Consider the following 25,516-nt stretch of genomic DNA (forward strand, 5'->3'; position numbering starts at 1 on the left):
CTCGTCAACATCACAGGCAATATCTTCCCTTGCCAGACATCGAGGGAAGCGCTGCCTTGAGTGCCTTATCCATCCCTGAATTGCACCCACATCAATCTCATCACATGCCTCTTCCATGGCCTGCACAAGAGGCATGCGCACAAAGGGCTGCCGGTCGTATACCTTCCACCGCCATGCCAAAAAGAATTCTTCTATGGGGTTCAGAAATGGTGAGTATGGTGGGAGGTATTGCACGAGAAATGTTGGGTGGTCAGCAAACCAGTTTTGGACTGGGGCTGCACGATGAAAGCTCACGTTGTCCCATACTACAACGTACCGGTTTCTTTGATGGTCTGCATCATTCATACGCTCTGGTGGTATGAGAATGTTGTGAAGTCTGTCCAGAAATGTGAGAATATGGGCTGTGTTGTATGGTCCAAGTTTGGCATGATGGTGGAGGACACCATGCATATTGGAGATGGCAGCGCACATTGTGATGTTCCCACCACGTTGGCCAGGAACATCTATAATGGCTCTGTGGCCAATGAGGTTTCTCCCTCTTCTTCTGGTCTTTGCTAGGTTGAACCCAGCCTCATCTATAAAGATGAACTCATGTGGGATTGCATGAGCATCCATTTCCAGTACTCCCTGAAAACAAAGAACAAAAATCACTCAATATGGTGTTATCCAGTACACTGGGAAACAATGTTGTGTGTAGTGTACTGCAGTCAATATAGTACTTACATCCACATATGCTCGTCTGAACTCTTTGTTTCTTTGAGAGTTTCTCTCAAACGGCACCTTATAAAGTTGTTTCATTCTGATTTGGTTTCGCTTGAGAATGCGAGCCAATGTGGACAGACTAACTCATTGAATGTTGTTGAATAAAGTGTTGTCTTGGATGATGTGGCTTTGAATTTCTCGTAATCTGATTTCATTATTTTCCAAAACCAAGTTTACAATGGCAGCTTCCTGTACCCCGGTGAACATTTGGCCCCTTCCTCCACCATGGTGTCGTCTCTCAGTCCTTTAGAAAAAATAAAATAAAAATATATATAGGGCTTGGACAATGCAGCCTAAATATTTTCCCCCACAGTAGAGTACATTGTACAGGAAACTTGTACAGTTCATGAATGGCTGATGTCATACACTAAGTAAACAGGTGTCACCCAACTGATACACTATGACATGGGGTATACTACATGTGTACTACATGAAATTTTGGTTACATACCTGTTCTCCAGTCTAAAGGTCCGGATGACAGAGGCGACAGTAAAACGGCTCAAGTTTGGCTGCACTCTCTGTCCAGCCTCACGCATTGTCAACCCATGGTTGATGACATGATCTACTAAGGTTGCTCTGATTTCATTTGAAAGTGTTTGTCTTCTTTGGCCATGAACTCCTCTACCTGCTCTACCCCTACCTCTCACTCTTCCTCCCCCTCTTATTCTCAACCTCCCTCTTCCTCTTCCTCTTCCTCTTCCTCTCTCTGCAATGTCTTCCATTGTTGTTGTAAAAAAAGGTTCTTACCTGTGGTCTTTTCATAGTGCTTACATCCTGATTGAAGTGTTAACAATTAACCACTGAGGTGTTTGGCCAGGTGGCACATGTAATTGGCCAATTAGCTCATGTAGTGTCATTTTGAATAGCAGTGTTTTGAAATGGCAAACATGTGACTTTATGTCAGATTGTTGTGTCTTATGCAGAGAACTGTATTTAGTGAATTTAAAAAGTGCTATTTTGAAATGCAAAATGTGTGTAAAACAGAAAAGGTGTTTAGACTTTTGGAGACTTGAGAAGAAGTTTTGCTCTCTGTGTGTCAGTTTAAATAATTGTGCTGTGCATGTCATTTTAGTGTGTTAGCAATTGGAAAAAACTGTAATATAGTACATATGATTTAGAGCTTTATTTGTTTTTTGGAAAGTGTCTTCTGACAGTGGAGCAATTCTAAACCTTTTTCTTCATATCCAACAGCAGTGAGTCTGTGAAGGACGATGACATCTGTTGATCAGCATTGTGACACACTAGATGAGATGGAAGAAGACAAGCCTAAATACAAGAAAGGTAATTAAGAAAATCAGTAATGTTAACGTTGTCATTTAGGAAATGTAATTAATCTCTGTCCCTATTCCAGTCAAACAAACTGCAAGCGGCCTTTAAATTATTTGTTTGATTTCTGTTGTGATTCATCTTTATTTTGATTTATTAACCATATAAGATATTGTTTGTAACATTGATGTTACTTTGCAAATGTCAAGATCATTGCCTGCGACTTCTGTTCTCCAGGTCCATGTATTTTTCCTGTAGTTTATTGTAGTCCTTCTGTAAGGTTGCGTGTGCTTTGTCCATGGCGGTTATTCTATCCGAAACATTGCAGAGAGATCTTTCCATCTCTCTCTGTGTGTGCCGTTTCAGTATGGGCTCTGTGCAATGTTTCTATTTTCTGTGAAAGTTCGTTTCGGAGCGTGTTGATGTCCGCTTTAGCTTCCTCCCGTAGCGATGTGATGTCTTTGCGTATATCTTAATGCATAATCTCGATTTCCGCTTTAATATAATTCTTATAAAGTTTTCACGGTAAGCACATAGTTCACTTCGAAATATTCCTACAGAGAGAGGCGTTTCTTCTTCCGACATCATGCCTTCATCTTGTTAGCAGGCCAGAGCTTCACCATCTGGAGCAGTGTTAGCCGAGGCTTTCTCAGCCTGTGCTGCAATAGCATTCGCAGTGCCGGTTGAGGCCTTGTTAGCAGAGTCGTTAGCCGGAGCAGTGCCAACCGGTGAGGGTGTGGCTTGTAGAGTTTTTTGTGTGTATTTCCGAGTGCCCTTCATATCAAATATTGTCCTAAATTATCTTTATAGGTAAATTACAGACAAAGGGCGATGTTTGTTGACCCAGGATACTTAAATTGTTGAAACTTTTGCGGAGCTGCCTAACTTCGTTGCTCACTCCATTCGGCCGGAAGCGGAAGTCCCTGTGTTTATTGTGTTTTAACTGGTTTTGAGAATGACACATTTGGCATTGCTCAAGAATCTCAGGTGAGAGAGTGTCATGTTTGATGAGAGTGACGAAAGGAAAGCATGAGAGTAGATGAGACCCAATATTATTTTTCTCTTTTAATATAGTACATATGATTTAGAGCTTTATTTGTTTTTTGGAAAGTGTCTTCTGACAGTGGAGCAATTCTAAACCTTTTTCTTCATATCCAACAGCAGTGAGTCTGTGAAGGACGATGACATCTGTTGATCAGCATTGTGACACACTAGATGAGATGGAAGAAGACAAGCCTAAATACAAGAAAGGTAATTAAGAAAATCAGTAATGTTAACGTTGTTGTGACGAGCAGGGCGAGCGAGAGCCGTGAGGGAACGGCGCGAGGCCGGTGACGTGAGTGATAATGAGCGTCACCTGCGAGGCGTGCCGGCCTCGAGTCTCTCACGGAGGAGCTCCGGAGGCATAAAAGGAGGAGCGACATCAGTGAAGGACGAGAGAGGACCAGGCCTGGACTTTATTTTATGTTTTGTTATGTTTGTGTGGCCGGCAGACGTCCGCGAGGGTCTGCCGGCATTACTTTCGTTTTGTTCTTTGTTTATTTTACATTAAAAGTTACGTTCAATGTTCGCCGGTTCCCGCCTCCTTCTTCCCATATCTACTAACCTCGTTACATTGGTGCCGAAACCCGGGAGGAAGGAGGGACATGCTGTCGGAGAGCCCTCGCTGCTGAGGGGGATCGCGGTGCTGCGGAGTTCGGGCAGCGCGGAAGTGAAGACCGCGAAAGGCTGCCCGAGGCGGTGGTGCTGGAGCCTTGTGAAAGGTGGGACGGAGACCCGGATGCCGTGCTCCTGGGACGAGGTGGGGTGGCTGCCGTCTTGGACCTGGAGGGAGCGGAGGAGTCGCCGCCGTCTGCCGTGGGCCGGAGCCTGCTGCCGTCCGCCATGAAGGGGAGGAGCAGGGGACGGGGGACTCGCTGCCGGCTGCCCTCAGTCGGAGGAGCCATCGCCGGCCGCCAGGAGGCGGTCGAGGATCGGGCAGTCCACCGAGCGTCCAGTGCCACCGCATGGCACCGCGAAGAAGAGCCTCTTGGCAGGCTGAGGACCGAGCGGCAGTGTGTCTGGGAGCCGGACCCAGCATTTTTTTTTTTCCTCTCTCCCCTCTCTCGTCCTGTCGCTCCCCTTGCTTCCGTCTCCTTTCTCTCGTCTCGTCTGTCCTTACCCCCAGGTGCTGCGGCCGCCGAGACAGGCCCCGGGGGGGGAGTAAAGCGCAGTCTCGGAGGTACCCCCCCGGCCTGCGAGGGGCGTTGGGGGTATGTGACGAGCAGGGCGAGCGAGAGCCGTGAGGGAACGGCGCGAGGCCGGTGACGTGAGTGATAATGAGCGTCACCTGCGAGGCGTGCCGGCCTCGAGTCTCTCACGGAGGAGCTCCGGAGGCATAAAAGGAGGAGCGACATCAGTGAAGGACGAGAGAGGACCAGGCCTGGACTTTATTTTATGTTTTGTTATGTTTGTGTGGCCGGCAGACGTCCGCGAGGGTCTGCCGGCATTACTTTCGTTTTGTTCTTTGTTTATTTTACATTAAAAGTTACGTTCAATGTTCGCCGGTTCCCGCCTCCTTCTTCCCATATCTACTAACCTCGTTACAGTTGTCATTTAGGAAACGTAATTAATCTCTGTCCCTATTCCAGTCAAACAAACTGCAAGCGGCCTTTAAATTATTTGTTTGATTTCTGTTGTGATTCATCTTTATTTTGATTTATTAACCATATAAGATATTGTTTGTAACATTGATGTTACTTTGCAAATGTCAAGATCATTGCATCGACATCAGCGCTCTCACTGGAGTCAGTGTTGATCTGAATGCTGAAATGGGAGCAACTCTAAATGCTCCTGTACTCACTGGAAACAACTTCACAGCCCCAGTGACCTTCATCATGAACCCTGCAGGAAACGGTACTATCACTACAGCTGTGCTTACTGACACACATTAGCAGTCAGTTAATAGCTTGTATGCTAATATGCTCAGTGCTTGTGAATCCTTATCCTATAAAGGTCATGTAAGAATTAGATTTCTCTCATTCTTCAGTTAAGATTCAGTCCCTCTCAGTTATCATTGCGGCTGTGGGAAGAATCATAACACGAACAGAGTCATGTCACAAATCTTCAATTTTTACTGCGCAGTTTACACAATTTATATTTTCAATAGAAAAAAAGTGACACTCCCATCCTGGATGTTGTCCTCCAGAGGGCGCACAAAGATAAAACCATAAAATGAATCATTTCATAGTCCGAAATTACAAATAAGGAACATAACCTTGAACAAAGAAAACAGTAACAAGGTGGCTAGAAATAAGAGCAAAAGAAACATATCACTTGAAAAACAACTTATTATAAGGCAGTTATGGAAAAATACAAAAGAGGCTATGACACATTTCTTCACTCATGCCTATTCTCTATGGTGACTGAACATAAAGGAAGTGAATGGTGACTTATATTACACTCAAGAAGAGAATAATAGGGCTGTAAGGGGCCTCTAAATCTCACAGTTGATTTTAAAGTCATATTGTTCACAGGCAGACATACTTTAGCTACAGGATTTTCTTTTGTGTATCTGTAGAAAATTATTATTTTTTTATTTCCTTCCTTTTCTTTCTCCTAACAGAGCCACAAAATATCGCAGAGACAGCAGAGAAACACAGAGAAGAGCAAGGTACCATCTTAACAGTCATATCTCTTAAGGCTAATTCACACTGCACCATCAGATGTCGACCAACGGCAGTAGACAGATATTGTCAGATAAGTCTTTTCCCTGTTGGCATCTGTTAGTGTTAGTTGGTGTTTGTTTTTACCTACAGAACATGTTCATTCACTGTTTGTCAGGAGCAGGAATGTGATCAGCATCAGTCTGTACAGTGTGAACTAGTCTTTTTAAAGTGTTTCAGAAGTGATTTAAACATGTCAGATGTATTTTGAATTTGGACTCTAGTCCCTGGGCCTAATGTACAGAAAATCTGTGTTTTATCCTAAATGTCTGTGTACACACAAAATTTATTCTCTTGAATAATAAAAGTCAGTGTAGGATTATTTATGACTTTTTAAATCTAAACGCTGCCATGCAGTGGTTGGACAAGTCAGGTTGAGATCTTTATTAATATTGTAACAGAGGTTAACTGTGAGAGGTGATGTACTGTATCACCAGAACTAACCAGACCACACCACTGACCTTTTCAACAGCCACATACTCCAGTCAACCACCAGATGTGACTGCCAATGACCATGATAGTATACCTTACAACCAAACAGTTGGGACACTGTACAAATTGTGGATAAAAAAGGAATGCAATAATTTACAAATCTCATAAATTTATAACATACCAAATGTTGAATGTGAGACATTTTGAATTTTGGATTTCATGAGAGCTACACATTCCAAAAAAGTTGGGACAGGTAGCAATAAGAGGCCGGAAAAGTGAAATGTACATATAAGGAACAGCTGGAGGACCAATTTGCAACTTATTAGGTCAATTGGCAATGATTGGGTATAAAAAGAGCCTCTCAGAGTGTCAGTGTCTCTCAGAAGCCAAGATGGGCATAGGATCACCAATTCCCCCAATGCTGCGGTGAAAAATAGTGGAGCAATATCAGAAAGGAGTTTCTCAAAGAAAAATTGCAAAGAGTTTGAAGTTATCATCATCTACAGTGCATAATATCATCCAAAGATTCAGAGAATCGGGCCCTTAGACGGCACTGCATCACATACAGGAATGCTACTGTAATGGAAATCACAACATGGGCTCAGGATTACTTCCAGAAAACATTATCGGTGAACACAATACACCCTAAACTCTACAGGTCAAAAAAGAAACCATATCTAAACATGATCCAGAAGCGCAGGCGTTTTCTCTGGGCCAAGGCTCATTTAAAATGGACTGTGGCAAAGTGGAAAACTGTTCTGTGGTCATCAAATCAAAATTTTAAGTTCTTTTTGGAAAACTGGGACGCCATGTCATCCGGACTAAAGAGGACAAGGACAACCCAAGTTGTTATCAGCGCTCAGTTCAGAAGCCTGCATCTCTGATGGTATGGGGTTGCATGAGTGCGTGTGGCATGGGAAGCTTACACATCTGGAAAGGCACCATCAGTGCTGAAAGGTATGAACAACATATGCTCCCATCCAGACGTAGTCTCTTTCAGGGAAGACCTTGCATTTTCCAACATGACAATGCCAGACCACATACTGCATCAATTACAAATCATGGCTGCGTAGAAGAAGGATCCGGGTACTGAAATGGCCAGCCTACAGTCCAGATCTTTCACCCATAGAAAACATTTGGCGCATCATAAGGAAGAAGATGCGACAAAGAAGACCTAAGACAGTTGAGCAACTAGAAGCCTGTATTAGACAAGAATCTTTCCCTTAAAATGATACATTTTCTCAGTTTAAACATTTGATATGTCATCTATGTTGTATTATGAATAAAATATTGAAATTTGAAACTTCCACATCATTGCATTCTGTTTTTATTCACAATATGTAAAATGTCCCAACTTTTTTGTAATCGGGAACTAGAGCATTCACTGCCAGATGTTCCTCGAACCCTATCCTCTGTACTGAGTTTACACATTAGGCATTAAAAAAGTATATATGCCTGGATTACAGTTTTGTTTTGAATGCTTAAGGGTATTCCCTTCCATGAGTGTAATATATTTATCAAAATATAGTGAATTAAATGGAAGATCTGAGGCCTCTGAGCTGTAAGAATTTCAACAGTAATTTAATTACATTGCTGATGTGAAAGCTTTGACATGTTTCTTTTTTTAATAAAATATGTTTTTGCTTTCCCTCATGTTTTATTTATTTACACCAAACAGAGGATTTGATTTTGAAAAAAATCTTGCAAACTCACAAAACAGACATGAAGAAGAAAGTGGAGCATATTTTTGAGTGCAAGAAAGAAAAGGAAGCACTTCTTAAGGATGTTTACACAGAACTCTTCATCACAGTGGGAGATATGAAAGATGTCAATCAGGAACATGAGATTCTGAAGATTGACGATGCTTTCAAGAACAAAGAAACACAGGACAAACCAATCAAATGCAGTGATATATTTACATTACTAAGAGAAAAAAATGAAGAAAAGATTGTACTGACCAAGGGAGTCGCTGGCATCGGAAAAACTGTCTCTGTGCACAAGTTCATCCTGGACTGGGCAGAGGAAACAGCCAATCAAGATATAGACTCTATGTTCCTACTTTCATTCCGAGAGATTAACAGCATTAAAGGCATTAAAGACAATGGAATTAAAGAGTTCAATTTGGAATTAAATCTCCATGAGTTTCTGCTAAAATTTTATCCTCAATTGAAGGACCTGGAAAAATCAAAGTTATATAAGGAATGTAAACTTGCATTTATATTTGATGGACTTGATGAGAGTCGCCTGGATTTGAATTTTAAAAGCAGAATATTAAACAATGTTGAGGAAAGATCAACTGTAGACGTGCTGTTCACAAGTCTGGTCAAAGGGAAGCTGCTTCCATCAGCTCTCATCTGGGTGACCTCACGACCAGCAGCAGCCAATCAGATCCCTCCTCAGTATGTGGGTTTGTTCACAGAGGTGCGAGGATTTACTGACCAACAGAAGGAGGATTACTTCAAAAAGAGAATCAAAGATGAGACTCAGGCCTCCAGAATCATCTCACACATTAAGACGTCTCGTAGTCTCTACATCATGTGCCACATTCCTGTGTTCTGCTGGATCACAGCCACAGTACTTCAGGATATTCTCAAGAAAAACACTGAGAACATCAGCACAACACTCACTGAAATGTACATTCACTTCCTGCTGATACAGATGAACATGAAGAGCCAAAAATATGACAGAAAAACAGAGAGACAACGTACAAAGCTCTTACAGTCAAATAAAGAAATGATTTTGAAGTTAGCCAAGTTAGCATTTGAACAGTTGAAGGAGGAAAACATTGTGTTCTATGAGGAAGATCTGGAAGCATGTGATATTGATGTGAGTGAAGACACCGAGTTCACAGGAATGATCGCTGAGATCTTTAAGGAGGAGGATGGACTTCATGAAGAAAAGGTCTTCTACTTTGTGCATCTGAGTGTTCAAGAGTTCCTTGCTGCAGTGCATGTGTTCATCTGTTACCTGAGGAAGAACATGCAGGAGCTTCAGTTTTTCTTTGAGGGACCTAAAGAAAACGTCACATTGCATGAGTTACTAGAGAAGGCTGTTGATAAAGCCATGAAGAGTAAGAGAGGACATCTGGACTTGTTCCTGCGGTTTCTGATGGGAAATTCACTGGGATCCAGTCAAACCCTGCTCAAAGGACTGATCCCACACACTGAAGACACTACAAAGAGCATCACACAAACAACTAAATACATTAAACAAGTACAAGACATGGATATCTCAGATGAAGCTTCAGTCAACCTATTTTTCTGCTTACTTGAGCTCAAGGATCATTCATTATATGAGGAAATCCAGAGATACATCAGTTCAGAAGAACATACAGGGAAAAAACTCATCTCATCTTCAATGTGCACAGTGCTGACCTACATACTTCTGATGTCAGAGAAGGTGCTGGATGAGTTCAACCCAAAGAGGTTTACGTCATCACAGGAAGACAACAAGAGACTCGTTCCAGCTGTGAAATGCTGCAGAAAAGCCTTGTGAGTAATTTCACTGATCACTGTTTAATTAAAGATTTTATTCTATCACTAAACAAATAAATGTAAAAATACTGAATAATGAAATATGTCTTTCCTGATTATGAACAATGTGTTATTGGAAAACACTGAACATCAGAAAAATAATCTGGTTAAACGTTCGGTTTTGGCAGATTTGATGGCTGTGGTCTTGACGAAACATGCTGTGAAACAGCATCTTCAGTTCTACAATCATCAAACTCCCATCTGAGAGAGTTGAACCTGAGCAGCAATCATCTGAAGGATTCAGGAGTGAGGCAGCTTTCTGATGGACTGAAGAGTTCAGAATGTAAACTGAACATTCTGAGGTTTGACATTCACTCATTTTCTATGTTCAAAAATGTGGAGAAATAGCTGTTTTCATAACTATGATAAGTACATATTTTCTCCTGTCTATATTGTTGTATGAAAGTATCAGTGGAGTTTTCTCCAAGCACACAAGGCAGAAAACCTGATTTTGGTTTTAAGAAAAAGACTCCTGTCTCAGGCAGCATGCAATCTAAAATTCAGTTCTCTTTAGTGTTATATTTCACTCTTGAGGAATAATTAATAAAAAATTAAAAAAAACAGCCAAAATAAAACAAAAACACCAGGAAACACAACAAGCAAAACGGAACACCAGGAGCAGAACTGAGATCACCAACAAAAACACCCATACAAGGACATGACCTGACCAAGAATACAGAAAGCACTGGGGTTTAAATACACAAGGGCTAACAGGCTGACAAAACAAACCTGGGAACTAATCAACAAATCGGGGAACTAATCAACAAGAAAAACTACAAATGAAACAGGAAACAGGAACAAAACCAAACTAACAGAAACACATGGTACACAAAACTGGCAATGCATAACAGTAGCATTTTATGAGATTTGTGCATTAGGTCTTAATATAATAAACCTGCTGCTGTCTGTGTCATTAATGTTAATCAAACAACATCAAAAGATAAGAGGGAATCACTCACTGCTCTGGACTGAATCATTTTTTTCATCTTTAATAACAATCAATTTATTTACAATTAATACACTGAATTAATACACTTTGGGCCACCATTGGCTTCCATAGTATTTTTTTTTCCTACTATGTTGTATTTCCTACTATGGAAGTCAATGGTGGCTCAAAGCAGCCTGGTTAAAAACTTTCTTCAAAATATCTTCCTTTGTGTTCAGCAGTACAAAGAAATTTATACAGGTTTGGAACAACCTGAGGGTGAGTAAATGATGACAAAATTGTCATTTTTGGGTGAATTACCCATTTATTTTCTGTAATATTTCTTAAATAGATGTAAAATGAAAAAAGTAAAGCACAATTTCATTGTTAATTTCTTTCTTATATTGTATTTTTTCTACTGTTTGTCATTTGCATTTTTTAACTATATTGTGATTATTAATATAATAACTATTATTAATCCAAGAATTTGAGGAAAAGATGAATCATGAATTGATTTATAATCAAATCGATACCCTCTGAATCATAATAAAATCGTGAGGCAAGTGATGACTGACACTGAATTTTTTTTATGCATTTTTCCAATTACAATTATTTCCAATGAAATAATACCCAAATTTTCTTAAGTGATTAAGTGATTCTTATGAACAGTTTGTTTCAATGAACTGTTTCATGTCATAATAACAAATTAAAACATGTTTCCTTTCCTTGTGCATTTGATTATTACAGTAGCTTTATTTTCATTTCATCAGACAAATTCTCTGCACACCATGTTCTGACGATCATATAACTACCAGTAATTGCCTAATTTTAGTAGGACAGTTTCAGTATGCTGATAACTTGAGAACCACTGTGACCGGATCATTGAGATTTAATTGATCTGAACTGTATCAGTTGCATCCATGTACAATTTGCTGCAGTGTTGAGCACAAATGCACAGATGAGTTACAAACTTAACCCTCAACCCTACATTTTAATGGCTAATGTCTCATTACACTGAATTTAGCACAAACATGTAGTTCAGATTATAAACCCTTCCTGATAATAACACTGATATCACTATTTGTTTTGTTCTCTACACAGGGTATGTGGGTGTAATCTCACTGGTCAGTCCTGTGAATGTTTGTCTTCAGCTCTACAGTCATCAAACTCTGTCTTGAAAGAACTGGACCTGAGTAACAATGACCTGCAGGATTCTGGAGTAAAGCTTCTTTCTGATGGACTGAAGAGTCCAAACTGTCAAATGCAGATACTGAGGTATTTAAGAACATATGTGACCAGTCACGGAAAGTAGGGACACAAGTCGGTTCTGGGGCATTTTGAGTTATTCACAGATTCTGAAAGTGTAGTGATTATATTTCTGATAATATTTGGAGAAGTTGTGGCCATTTGAAGGTAGGCACTTAAGAAAGCTCTATAGGGAGAAAAACGCCTCTAAAGTTGCAGTTCTCGCCTGTTCTCACCTGCTGGGAGTGACAATAGGGCTCATTTACATCTCATTTAGATAAGCCATACCCCCTGTAAAGCTCCCCCCTGTTAATGTGGGGACACATTTCAAGTGAGAGCAAGGTTACATCGTGTTACCTTGTAAAATACATTGTTACAGTTTTCATGTGTCAAACACAACTTTGCAAAAAGCTTTTTTTTTTGCATTTATTTTTGGCCATATGACAGAGGTCTGATTCTATTTGTCATATTTCTGTTCTGCATAAAACTAAAGAATATTCGGTACATCCTATACTGTATTCTAAAATGATCTGATATTAACTTTTGCATGGATTTTATTGAAAAGAGCTTAGGCTCATGTAACCAGTCATTTCACAGTGTGTCTGTGAAACGCTGAGGTACCGTAGTAGTTTTGTGCGCGCGTGAACATCATGGCAACGTACAACACAAAGTAACTCATGTGGTAAACACTTAACGTAATGTGTAAATGCAAGTAACTAACGTAAATCAAGCATAGTCCACGAAGTGTTGGCGAAATAACACATTGGACCGGAGAGAATAATATGGAATTTCGTCCAGAAAACTTCTTGCACGAAATAAATTCAAGCACTTTCAAGGATCTGTATCTATGTATGTTTATTTTCAAAAACTTTCCAGGGCATGAGTATGAATCCAAGTATGTACCAAAAGTACCACTTTTACTTGGTAATAGCAGCATAAGACAAAGGTCTTTGTGACACAGTCCAATGATATTACATTTGCGGTCTCTTCTGTGTTGCGACCCTTGATGCTGGGCATGTGATGTATCTTGCCTCGTCAGCACAGAATGGCCTGATTTTTTCATACAGATAGGTCTGCCTGTCAATGTGTTTAGTCCAGGTGGGGCCAGGACAGAAAGACCGTCGATAGAGGGCAGATCTGTTCTGTCGCGCAGTAGCTGATATTCGACAGGTTGTGCATCACAGTGAGTTTTTGCAAGCACCACACCTGGTCTCTTGGCATCAAAGCTGTGACAGAAAAAGCACATACGACAATTTAAACATGGCAAAGTATTTTCTCATAAAATACTTTCATGTGTATGTTGTTACTATGTTATATTGTATGTACACAATGTGAAAGTTTCAATATAAGTACCTGAAGTGCTGATAACTCTTGATCTGTGGGAGTCTACGGAAGTGGTGAGTCAGAAGCTGCTGCCAGTCGAAGGTCTGGACTAAAACTTTGCCCTCTGCCGTTCCAACAAGCTGTGGGATATTGAGGTGACTCACAGGAGAGCTGTTTTCCACAACCTGATGACAAAAAAAGAGAAGAGAGGGAAAAAAAATCTTCAGTTAAATGTTTCATTGAAGCAGAACAGAAAACAACACTGAAGTCATTAAAGCAAAGTAAAGTTAAAGTACCTCAGCGATGTCTGCCAAAGTGTTGACTCTTGTCTTCATGTAGGCTTGCCTGATGAGTCCAAAGCCACAGTCAGGGGAAAACTTGGTGTGGTCAGCAATAAGGAAGTGGATTTCAATTTTATCGTGAGGCTTGTGTCCAACCCGCCAGGCAAGGTACCAGAGCATGAAGTTGTTCTTGTTCTGCCCACTACAGTTGTCACAATGAAAATCCACCTCTGTTTCTACAACTCCAAAGTTGCCGAAGAAATTATGCGTGTAGCTGATGACTTCATTGCTTCCCTTAGTAGATGACATGCCTTCATCAATCAGGTAATTCACCTGTTTCTGCAGCCCTTCACAGGAAACACCAAATAGGCCACATTTCCGTGGGGTCAGGAAGTATATTGGTCCTGGCTGGAGAGGGTTTGAGGGAAAGTGTAACTGTTGGAGACAGAGGGAGAGAGGGAACTTGGATTAGATTAAATAAAATGTGTATATTCATAACTGTCTAATAAAGATAAAAATTACTATATTGATGCTATTCTGCATTTGCGCTATTATCAGGCTGCTTATTCTCATGCACCAAATCGCCCTTTAAGGGACATTAATAAAGTAAAGTAAATGTGTGTGAAGTATTACCTGCTGAGCAAAATCAAAACTGTAATGCATCCTAATCTTCTTGCTTGCTGGTAGGGACGGTCCAAAGGACAGGTTAGAGCCAGAGCAAATCTTTCTGCAGGCAGCACTCATGTCGTTGTACACAGCCCTCTCTTTCTGCACAAGGGAAAGATGATCTTGTTGCTTCTTTACTGCTTCAGACTTTCTGTCATCTGGGAGGTTTGCACTTCGTATCAGCTGCTCAGTATTGCTTTGGCACTGCCAGCAGAGATCTGTGCGTGGCCGGCAACTTTTGATGTGTGGGAGAAGTCGGTCCCACAGTGCTTTGAAGCTGGTTTTACAAACTGCACGCTCACCTGAAAAACAGATATGGCTTATGGTTAATTGTATTGTAATTGCTAATAGTGCTTCACATTATTACACATTATAAGCACTCAATTCTAAATCAATGTTTACACATACCAAGCTCCTTAGCAGACTTCACGTAGAGACGCCACACTGAGGCCTTGGACACATGAGTTGGCAGCAACTTCACATGCCAATCCTTATGCCCAGGCTGTCGGCCAGGCAGCATGATGGCATTGTCTTCTGCATAGTTTTTTATGAAGTCCACAACTCTGTTGATATCCTCAGGCCTGATGAACCTGGCTGGCGGACGTGGCAGTGAATGCTTCTTCCTCAAACGTGGTCTTGCGCCATTCTCCTCATAGTGTTTGACTATATCAGCCAGGGTGTCTTTGCCAATGCTGAAAAAAGGAGAAAAAACAAGGAAAAAACGTTTAACATCATACTAACACGCATCTTGTCTGCAAAAAAATCCTGTACATTAAACTCTTCATAAATACTTTTACTTTTGACTCATAACGCACATTTTACGGCTACGGATACTTTTACTTTTACTTAAGTAGGAATTTAATCTGATACATTTACCATTACGTTAGAAAATCCTTGTTAAGAATGTAGCACTTCCTCCACCACTAGCTAAAATGATTAGCATCACATTCAATTCAAGAATGCTAACTGGCAGGTTTACATGGGCTAAGTCATTCACACCAGTCAATTCAAGCAATTGAAGCATTATTCAAATTAATAGCAGATGCTAACAGTACCATGTAAAAGCCCATTATAGTAATGGGGCTTTTTGGCAAGTGATACGATGCTAACGATTACAATTAAAACGACAGTCCTGAGCTAGCTAATAACAATAGACACATGAGAAAACGTGTACGTGTTCTTAGAATGAACACAAAACGACAAACTTTGATGTTAATGGAAACTCACCCCATAAGAAACAGAAAAGTATTCTTGCAGATCTCGTTGCCTCCAATGAAATAAGTCGTTCGGGCACACTTTCTCTTTGTCGGTGTCTTCTTTGTGGTATGTCCTGCCACTCTTTTTCCGCAGCTAAAGAATCCAGCCGTATGTTGTACATAATATCTGGAGAAAGCTTCTGGCTACATGACTGTCTCCCATGCAGAGAGTTCTCTTTTCTCCTCGTGCAGCATTTACAGTCAAAGTTACGGATTTTCACCATTTCTTTGTCTTTATCCCCATCAAATGTGACCCGATCTGGCGAAATAAGTCGGAAGTCTTATTTTAAGATATGGGCTGATAATGTGGAAAAACAATGAAAAAATAGATTTTTTTTTAAAGCTAATTTCAAAGAACAGACTTTCAAAAATAATCTCCCAAAGTTTCGTAGTCCAGATAATTGAGTAAATGTATTTAAATGGCAATTAAATTTGACATGGTTTTACTAAATTCGCTGGAAATGAACTTCTCAACTCCTCTCGTCACTTATGAGCAATTCCCGGTATCCCCTGAAACGTCTATCTCTGCTCTACAAATATGGTGTTACACGTTGTATAGAACCAATCAAAAAGCTTAGAAATGTAAACACACTGACCTAAACGCTGATTTTTAACAATGGGAAGCCCCGTTTCGACTGACAGGCACGCGATCCAGCCATCCTCCTGTCAGACTAGCGCGCCTTATAAAATAAAACTCCCATTTGCGTGTCTCTCTTTAAAAGCCAATAAAAATTGAATCCATATAGGTAGCACAAAAATTATTTTTGCATACAAAAACAAATACTTTAAACTTTCATATCAAGCCTCCAACATGCTTCTGTTGTGTTGTTTTCACCCTCTAATGAGTCTGAGTAATATGCGTTTACAACAATCGCACATCAATAAAAATCTACAAAAACAAAAATCGCACATCAATATTTAAAGCAGATTCTCAAGATTAAAATGAATCCAAAATCAATATAATATATTGCGTTGATCACAAGATATTACTCACGGAATGATTTAACATACTTGGCTAATAACATGTCTCTCATCTCTCCGGGATGCAGTGTGTATCCAATGTTCCCGGACCCATCCATGTTCGTTTTCCAACGTGGAATAACACATAATAGATATCATTTTAAAGCTGAGAATCTCATCTTTTTAATGCATCTAACCATTTTGAAAAACTCCCAACGAGTGCTGAGAAGCACCTCTAAACCGGAGTTTACCGCCTGTTGGCGCCACCTGGCTGAGGAAAAAATGAACAACAATTTTTCAAACTATTCTTTATAATATCACCACGAATTTTGAACCAGATGCAGCTCACATATAGGAGAGCATCACCAAAAAAAAAATTTTGTTCCTGAGTTATTCCATGTCAAATAAAAAAAGAAAATTATTTTTAAAAAATTATATATATTTTTTGTCTTTTATCAGCTGTTTCTCAGCAAGATAATGTCCAAATGTAATGTAATTTATATTTTCTTAAATTTTAAAATGTTTTGTATAAAATGATACCTACCTTTTGACTCTCCTTGCCAGAGTTTTGGAGTTATGAGTCTTTACTTGTGTGTGTGTCGCTCAGAAAAAAAGAAAAAAAAAAAGTCTAAAAAAGCCTTCAGATCTTAAAGTGTTAATTCAAATAAATACTTTAAAATAATTTGAGCTTCAGCCTGGTTTAATAGCATTTATATATATATATATATATATATATATATATATATATATATATATATATATATATATATATATATATATATAATGTCTTTGGTCAAATTAAGCTGTAAAATAAATAGTTTATCCCTTTAAATGCAATGGATTTTGAAAGATATCAACAAAAAAATGGGCAAAAAACTTTAAAAGCGATTTTCGCAGGTTTTCAATTGGAAAAAGAGTGCAGACGACCATAATTCAAATGGGTATATCTTTAAAACCATTCAAGGTATGACTTTGACTAAGATATCATTTTAAAGCTTATTGTCTCATCTTTCATCAGTTTTGAAATTTGGGTCACTGTGACTCATTTTGCTGGATCAGGTCACAAATGTTACTATCGATATAGCCTCTGATATCTTACGGTCCAACTCGTCTGACGCCAGTCCGATACATTCTTCCTCGTCTTCATCTTCGCTCATTTGCAGATTAGGGATATTATTCAGTCTTATTATGCTGCTTTCATCATCGCTCAGATTGTCTTCAGAATCAGTGAGCGCTTGTTCATAATCATCCGGCTTTTCGAAGAAGTACTTCAAAACATTTTCGGTGTAACGGCCACGGTTCAGCTCGTCTGCGATATTCTTTGCGGCGTCCATCTTCACTGAATTTTGATATCAGAGCCGGTCAGAGCGCTGCATAAATAAGTAGCCACGCTTCCCTTGGAGGGCGGGAAGAAACAAAAGAAACAACAGCCGGCGTATCCGATTCCAGTATGGAAATACACACAGACAATGACACGCCCCTATTGCGAGATAGAATCCCAGAAAAACAAGCCGATTTCAACCTCAAAATGTATGCTTTTAAATAAACCAATACTGCTATCTCAAACACGGAGAGGCTTCTTCGTGATCTCAACTAACAGATTCTGCAAAAAAACGAAAATCACCAATTTTGAAAAAAAACGCTTCTTTCTCATTTTGCTCGATAGTTGTGCTGCCGACTTGTGTCCCTGGTTTCCGTGACAGGTCACATATAAGAGATAATTTAGTCAGTCAGTCATAGTGTTTGTAGATGATCTGACTAAATCTGCTCTCTTTCAGCCTTACTCACTGTAATCTCACTCTTCAGTCTTGTGAGAGTTTGTCATCAGTTCTACAATCCGCAAACTGTGTCCTGAGAGAACTGGACTTGAGTAACAATGACCTGTTGGATTCTGGAGTGAAGCTTCTTTCTGATGGACTGAAGAGAAACTGTAAGCTGGAGATTTTGAGGTAAATTATTTTTCTTAATAATTAAGAAAAAGCTACCACAATACCGTTTTTCTCAATTGATTTGACACATTTGTCTAAAGGTCACTGTTCTCCAAACAGTTAACACAGTGATCTGAACACTTTGTAATGAGTGAAATGTGAAGGCCAAATATGATAACCATATTTGTCCTCTGTATTTTTATCCATCCAGGGGTGCGTTTCCCAAAGCGAACTATGGTCGCAAGTTCCGTCGTTACCAATAGAGTTCAATGGGACTTACGACCATGGTTCACCAACGATGCTTTCGGGAAACTCACCCCAAATTAGTGCACATACTACAGTGACTGGGACCATTCACTGATCGTTTATTTTTTATTTAATATGTTATTATAGATTATTATTAGTTACATTTGTACATTTATTTGCTTTATTTTCCCCTTAATTTCCCATATTTCTTTATCTGATTAACATTCTGTACTTTGTTACTTAAAGTTTGTATTCTGTAAATACTCTAAATGCCCGATTATGCCAATACAATTTTGACTTTATGATTATTTCTGTAGTCTATTTCTGACTACAGTAGATTAAATGAGCATCTGTTATCACTTGTAGTCCCTCGTGCCTGTGACAGCATTTGAATTAAGTTCAAAAATGTTTTACTATTAATAGGCTATGTTAACACTCTGAGGTCTGACGGTATCGCCGGCGATACCACCGCGTTTTTTTTCTTACCAGTGTGAAAGAGACTCAAAATACTCCGTCAATGTTGCACATACAATTAAGAGTTATACACCATTTTAATCTGTGGAATATCTTCTTTCATTTGTGTACACTCAGAGTAAAAACAGAATGTTGTGCTTTTTGTAAAATAAAGAAAACTAACATGATGCGTGATCTCTCGTCTCCCTCTGAACAAAGTCCAATCTGATAGTTCTCAGAAAACTGTAACTTAGTGAATACGAACGACAAAAAAATTAAACTTCCGTCTAAAGAAACGTTGAAATGTCAGGTTTTAAATTGTGCAAGTCAAATCGAAAACAAACATTTTGTGTTTATGTAATCTGTATGAAAAGAGAGCCATATCAGAAGTGTGCGATTCAGCTCATTATCCGCTAATGCGGCCACGCCCATGGAGTCAGCGCTATTCAGACACAAATTCAGAAGCAATACATGCATACATCGTCTCAATCGTGTATTTATTGTCTTGAAAACTGTTTATTTGGATGGTAAAGCCATGGTTAGTGAACTCTAGAAGACATGCAGTTAGTTCCTGGTTCTTCTTCTTCTTTATATGGATTTGTGGCCTAAAGGTGTACAGAGCGCCCTCCGGCTGCAAGTATGAATTGTATCCAGCACTCATAGTGATGATATATAGAATAAATATAGAATAAATATTACTCCTCTGTATAGAAATTTGACATAAACATATAAGAATCCATCAATATTTCTCCAAATGTGCATGCTTTAAGCTAAAAGCCTATATGAAATGCCACAGAGGTAACATAATTGTTTAGACTCTTTGCATCACAGAAATACATTATATTTTAAAGAATATAATAGAATACCATTATTTTAAATTGAGCTGAGACATGATTACAGAGGGTTTTTTCTAGCGGTGGGCCGTTAACGCGAGACTCTTATCGGACGATAAAAAAAATATCGCCGTTAATCTATTCTCAAAGTTGGGTTGGGAGCTGGGTCTATTCTACGCAGGTTATGATGACTTTCAACTTGATATTTTAGCGCAATGTATACCTAGCCGAACTGACCCTTCTCAAAGACCCACCCCCCTTAGTTACTGTTGCTTTGGTCGACAAGCCGTTGTGCATACAGTGATAAATGCATCACGGAGCAGAGGACACTGACAAGACAAAGCAGGTAACTTATGATATTTAACAAAGTCCCAGTCCCGCTGAAAGATGTCAATATACAAAATATAATATACAAAAGTTTAACTCCACTGAGGTTAATCTTCTAACTCCTATCTGCTTTGTCGGACAAAATGGTGGATTACTTTTAGTCATTTGCTGCGTTCCAATTCGCCTAATTATACTACGCCCTAAAATATGTACTCTTTCTGTGAACAAAAAGTACTTACTTTTGAGTGTGTGGCAAAAGAGTAGACAAGCTTTGGGACACACTATCACGTCATTCAGTTGCGTCTTTGCTCTCTGTCGCATCCAGTCACCGTAAACTTCCCTGTCAATCATCTTACATCCTCCACATTTCATTTAGCTAATTTCCTACCGTATCGGAGAGAAATGCAGCACGTTGATCTGTAGTCGCGAGTCTTTCATGTGGAGAACTCTCCTCATAATAATGCATAAAGATGCATTTAAAACTTAATGGCCAATCAGATCTTTATAAAAGTCCACATTGGTATTTGCAGATGAAAAATAACACATATAACATTAAATAAATATTTTCTATGTTCATGTTTTGTAGTTTTTAACACTTTTTACTCGTGTTTGTAGTTCTGAACTGAATCCTCGTACAACGTGCAATGGGTTGTGGGCAATATTAGCCTTTATAGTGTGCAAGGATCCACACTTTGAAAATCTACCGGAAATAGTAGACCATCCGGGGACTTTTGGCATGCTCTTTTCAACATACTATGCTTTGGCACACGCTTATTTTAATCTCACATACTATTTAGGATGGATAGTACGGACATTGGGACGCAGGGACAATTTGGGTATCTCACATATTCTGAATGTCTTCGGCAGAATTCAAATGAGCCATTTTAATCTAGATTAATCTAGATTAATTCCAAAATTAATCTAGATTTAAAAAATTAATCTATGCCCACCTCTAGTTTTTTCACACCGTACCTGACTGAAAGGCCTCATTAATATGCAAGTCATTTCAGGTCATTACTATTTGATTCTTTTGTCTTCTCAGGTCTAAATGGCCCATTATTCATGATCATTCACGCCTCCATGCATACTGTGTTTCTTGACAAAAAGTGTCTTACAATAACTAAATCAATATAACATTTTATATGAAGGAGTAGGCAGCATAATTTTTACATAATTCTGAAGCAAAAACTCTAGTCTACAACCTCCAATACCCAGAAGTCTTATGTACACAGATTTAATATACTTTTTTTGGCCTTATTTCAGTGACTTAAGTTTTTAGTTTTTTCAATAACCACGCATAAACATTATTCCTTCAAAAACAAAAACATGTACATACATGTTCCTTACATATTATTGTAGCCTAGTTTGTGTTGAATACAGTGTAATGACACTTTTGTCATTTATATGTTTATGAACAACTGAAAACAGCACAAATGTCAGGGCATGTCAAAACTTTTCCGGGCCCCAAATCAGCCTCAGTCTCCAGAGGGTTAAAAGAATATTTTGTTTATTACTTGTATATAACCTATGAAAGCTTTATTTATGATTTTATTTTATTTCTGTAGGTGCACAGGAATTTTACAGGAAATTCATTTATGGTAATTTATATAGGTTAATAATCATTCCTTAATTCCACCCTTATTTTACATTCTTAATTAAAAATATTATGGTATTGTCCATTTGTGATAGTTCCAGGTTGTTTAGACATTTAACTCATGGCCATGAGAAATAGATGTCGTTCCCTCAACATAATGAAGTCGTGGACACAAGAAAAATGAGAAATGAGAAAAACTGTTGTTTTTTTTTATTACCATTTTTGATAATTATACATTATCAGCTTAACAGTGAAAACTAACACCATACTCCCAAGGGTAGCATGGACATGGTGAAAAGCAGTGGTGTAGTCCTAAAAAAAAAGTGGTGTACTATTTCCTGCACCACTAATGCATTAAATATACACGGCTTCAGTTGCGCTGATGATCTTTTCAAATTGTACGGGAACCGAACGCATGATGTAGGCTATATAATTAATTAATAGTCTTATTTACTCACCACCACATTTCTCATGCCATGACCGCTGCAGTGAGAGAAATGCGCTCAATGCACCGCTCAAAACACTGAGTGGCTTTGATCGGAGATCTCTCACTGCAGTACGAACACGCACTATGAAGCCTGTTTTTTAGCCGAGGATGAGCAGGAAAAGGTAGAATGACAGAAGTGCTCATGCACAAATTACAAGAATCGTGATTTACACAACAGCATTGGACAGTTAAAGGGGAAGCTAACAGAACAATATTTTATGGACTTTCAAAGCAAAAAACAAGTGGGTATACGCAAATACTGATCCTTATAAGTCGTAATACGCAAACAGCCCTGGGCAAAAAGTAAGCATACGGCATATGCGTGCGTATCGCCCCGACTATCTTCGTCCAAACAGGGCAAAGAACTCTAATAATGTCCAGTATGTATATAAAATGTATTTTAAATTTGATGTGAGTAGTTAAAAACAGTGGCCCGTAACATGTATACTACATGCCTATCTGAGTGTGCTATAACCTTATTTATTAGCGAATAATCAGAATAATGAGAATTGCATTTACAGTCAAACCAAAAATTATTCAGACATTTGTGATATATTTTTACTAGAGGGTGCAAGACACTATAGTTCATTTATGTAAGTAAGGAAAGCAAAATAAAGTGTGACATATACCCAAAAATCTTCAAAATCGATAAAGATTTTGCCAAATTTTGCAAGAAACTTATAGATTTTGATTATTACCATTTGCTTGCATCAATTCATGTTTTCGGTAAGTTTAAAAAAATATATTTACACAATTATGTCACTTCTACCCTTCACTCACTGTCTGGTCTCAACCTTACCTGGTTGATACTCACCTGATCCTTGGATTCCCCTCTGCCTTCGCTAGTGATCCTCATCAGCCTCTTCAGCTCTGCTCCACAGAGAAAGACTTCAGTATACAGATAAGACATTATCAAAGACTTTCCATCAATATGTTTACTTATCTGGATTCTCCTTCGTGTTGATCTTCTGTTGTTTACAATAAACCTGCCATATTACCTTCACTTACCTCTGTGTCCTGTGTATACCAGCTGACACATGAAGTGAAAAGATGAGAAGGGCATAACCTTACGAGAAAAGAACATGCAAATATCGTGGTTGCTGTGGTTCTTCCATTCCTCTGTGGTTGTCTTGTCAGTAGGGCAGTATTAAGATATTGCGGTTATCATGACAGCCCTATGTTGCAGAATAAAAAACAAGGAAGCGACACAGTTCACAACAAAAGACAAACAACAACCAAGAGGAACAGAAATATGTGCTCAATTTGTTGTGCTCTGGCTTGGTCTTTTGTATCCTTAATGTTAATAAAAGCATATGCAAAGCAAATCAATCGATGAATTATGTAGAGAATATAAACAGTTATAGGGTGCATGTCCCTTCTAGCCTGACTTCGTCATACTCATATTCTAGGCAGATTCTCCATTGCACTTGAATTATGGGGCGTGTCTTAACCGAACCAGTAAAAAAACAACAACTCTGCACTCCATTGGATAGACCTACAACCAATCAGCAACGCAGTAAGTGACGTATGTTGAACTTGTACTTACACTTTTGCCGAATCCCGTTGGAAGGACGGCAAACACATCTTTCCCATCGCCTTGATTGCGGTTCTTTGTTCGTCTTTTAAAATGAATGCGCTGTCGATTTCTTTTATTACAGACGTGATAGCGTAATCTAAACATCTTACTTCTCCAGCTGCAGTCATTGCTGCCGAAAACCAATTCAACCCAAGCGCTCTTTGATGACGTGGGTGGTTACGTAACTGCAGATAGCCTGTCCATCATCGATTAAAGCCCACCCTGGCAATTTGATTGGCTCTGCCTTCTGGGAGCCGAGCATAATTACTCCACAATGGATCGAGTCCAGACTGAACTTCCCGTCCAAAAAATGTTGTGGGCGGGGTTCGGGCTGGCACCCAGGCTATGTCCCTTCGGCTTTATTACATGATTGAAATAATCCATAAAACAAGATCTGATAGCAAACAACAATTCCCATTCCATTCATTTGTTTGAAGTTCAAAATGCCACGCCCACTGCAGACTTAGTTTATGAATATACATGTATACTCCACCCGTTGGAACAGTTTCTCACAGGACCTGAATAATTTACAATATGTCATGTCGCATCAAAAACAAGCAGAACCAATCACCATTAACTACACCTGATACATTATACAGATGCCTATTCAGTTTCTGACGTACTCCACACATTTAAGTCTGCTGCCAACAGGACAAATGGACGAGTAGAGTAATGGAAACAGCATGTTTGTGTTTTTGTACAGATTTCACAAGGATCCCAGCATCAGGAACAAGTGGATGGTTTATTTTTAATGGCGTCCCGGATTGTGTTAGATGATTACATGTTTGTGCGGTGCATTTGACTGTAGATTTTTTTGTAAATGAGGCACGATGTAATGGAAAGTTTAGAAAGGAACTGATATTGAAAGATGAAGCAACAAACTGTATTGGGTCTGACAGCAGCAGCATTGTAAACCACAAGAAAACAATTTCAAAATGCACTGTCTGTAAATGACAGTTCCCTCTCTGTCGGTCATATTCAACGTTGTGTCAAACCGACACTAGGGGTCACTCTTAAGATTTCTAATCACTTTTGATCTCTTCAAAACCAACTCTTCCATGGAGTACCTCAAGGGTCTGTTTTAGGCCCTTAGTATTATTATTCAGTATTTGTATGCTACGCCTTGGTCAGATTAGTAGGAGTCATGGATTGGGGTATCAATGTTAGGCGGATGATCCATACATTTACATCAGCACTACACCTGATTATTATTATTTCTGTTCTGAGTCTTTGTATCTTTGCTGACAGTCCCTCTGTGCCTTGCATTGAGATCTCTTCTGTCTTTCATTTTCTTTTTCTTTTTTTGTCTCAATATCTTTGGCACAGTCCTGTTTCCTTTTCTGCAAATACTCTGCTCTGTGTTCATGTTCTGCATACCTACACTGCCTGTAAAGTTGGTGTCTTGGTGTCTCAGCTGCACTCAGTTACTTGACTAATATGGAATTAGATTTGTGCCAAATATTTTGAACTTAACTTTTCAATAAACGTATAAAAAATATAAATTATATATTAATGAAAAAACTCTTTGAAATTGGAAAAAATAATTCACTGTGCCATACTGGTAGAAATCCCTCATGTGGGTGGGGTTGACAGCAAGTTTTTGATTGGCAGTGCGTCTTTGATTTGATAGCTTCTTGGCCTGAAAGTGAAAACAAATTTCATTGTTGTGTTTTAAAGTGTGTGTGTGTGTGTGTGTGTGTGTGTGTGTGTGTGTGTGTG

The 25,516-nt window shown here is 39.1% G+C and overlaps 1 protein-coding gene and 1 pseudogene across 3 annotated transcripts in view; one reads left to right on the forward strand and one right to left on the reverse strand.

Moving 5' to 3' along the window:
• The window catches only part of LOC137007702 (uncharacterized), a 1,237,067-nt pseudogene that overhangs the window by 141,363 nt on the left and 1,070,188 nt on the right, over positions 1-25,516 (reverse strand).
• Positions 1-25,516, forward strand: part of LOC137006087 (NACHT, LRR and PYD domains-containing protein 3-like) — a 126,994-nt gene that overhangs the window by 72,186 nt on the left and 29,292 nt on the right. For all 3 annotated transcript variants that reach the window (XM_067366509.1, XM_067366519.1, XM_067366499.1), the window contains exons 2-9: positions 1,954-2,043; positions 3,190-3,279; positions 4,783-4,923; positions 5,633-5,680; positions 7,843-9,655; positions 9,826-9,999; positions 11,724-11,897; positions 18,132-18,302. In XM_067366509.1, the coding sequence (XP_067222610.1) occupies positions 3,210-3,279; positions 4,783-4,923; positions 5,633-5,680; positions 7,843-9,655; positions 9,826-9,999; positions 11,724-11,897; positions 18,132-18,302 (2,591 nt within the window). In that variant the 5' untranslated portion in view covers positions 1,954-2,043; positions 3,190-3,209. The remainder of the gene's footprint in view (positions 1-1,953; positions 2,044-3,189; positions 3,280-4,782; positions 4,924-5,632; positions 5,681-7,842; positions 9,656-9,825; positions 10,000-11,723; positions 11,898-18,131; positions 18,303-25,516) is intronic.

Source organism: Chanodichthys erythropterus, chromosome 3, assembly GCF_024489055.1.
Source record: "Chanodichthys erythropterus isolate Z2021 chromosome 3, ASM2448905v1, whole genome shotgun sequence".
Taxonomy (NCBI): Eukaryota; Metazoa; Chordata; class Actinopteri; order Cypriniformes; family Xenocyprididae; genus Chanodichthys; species Chanodichthys erythropterus.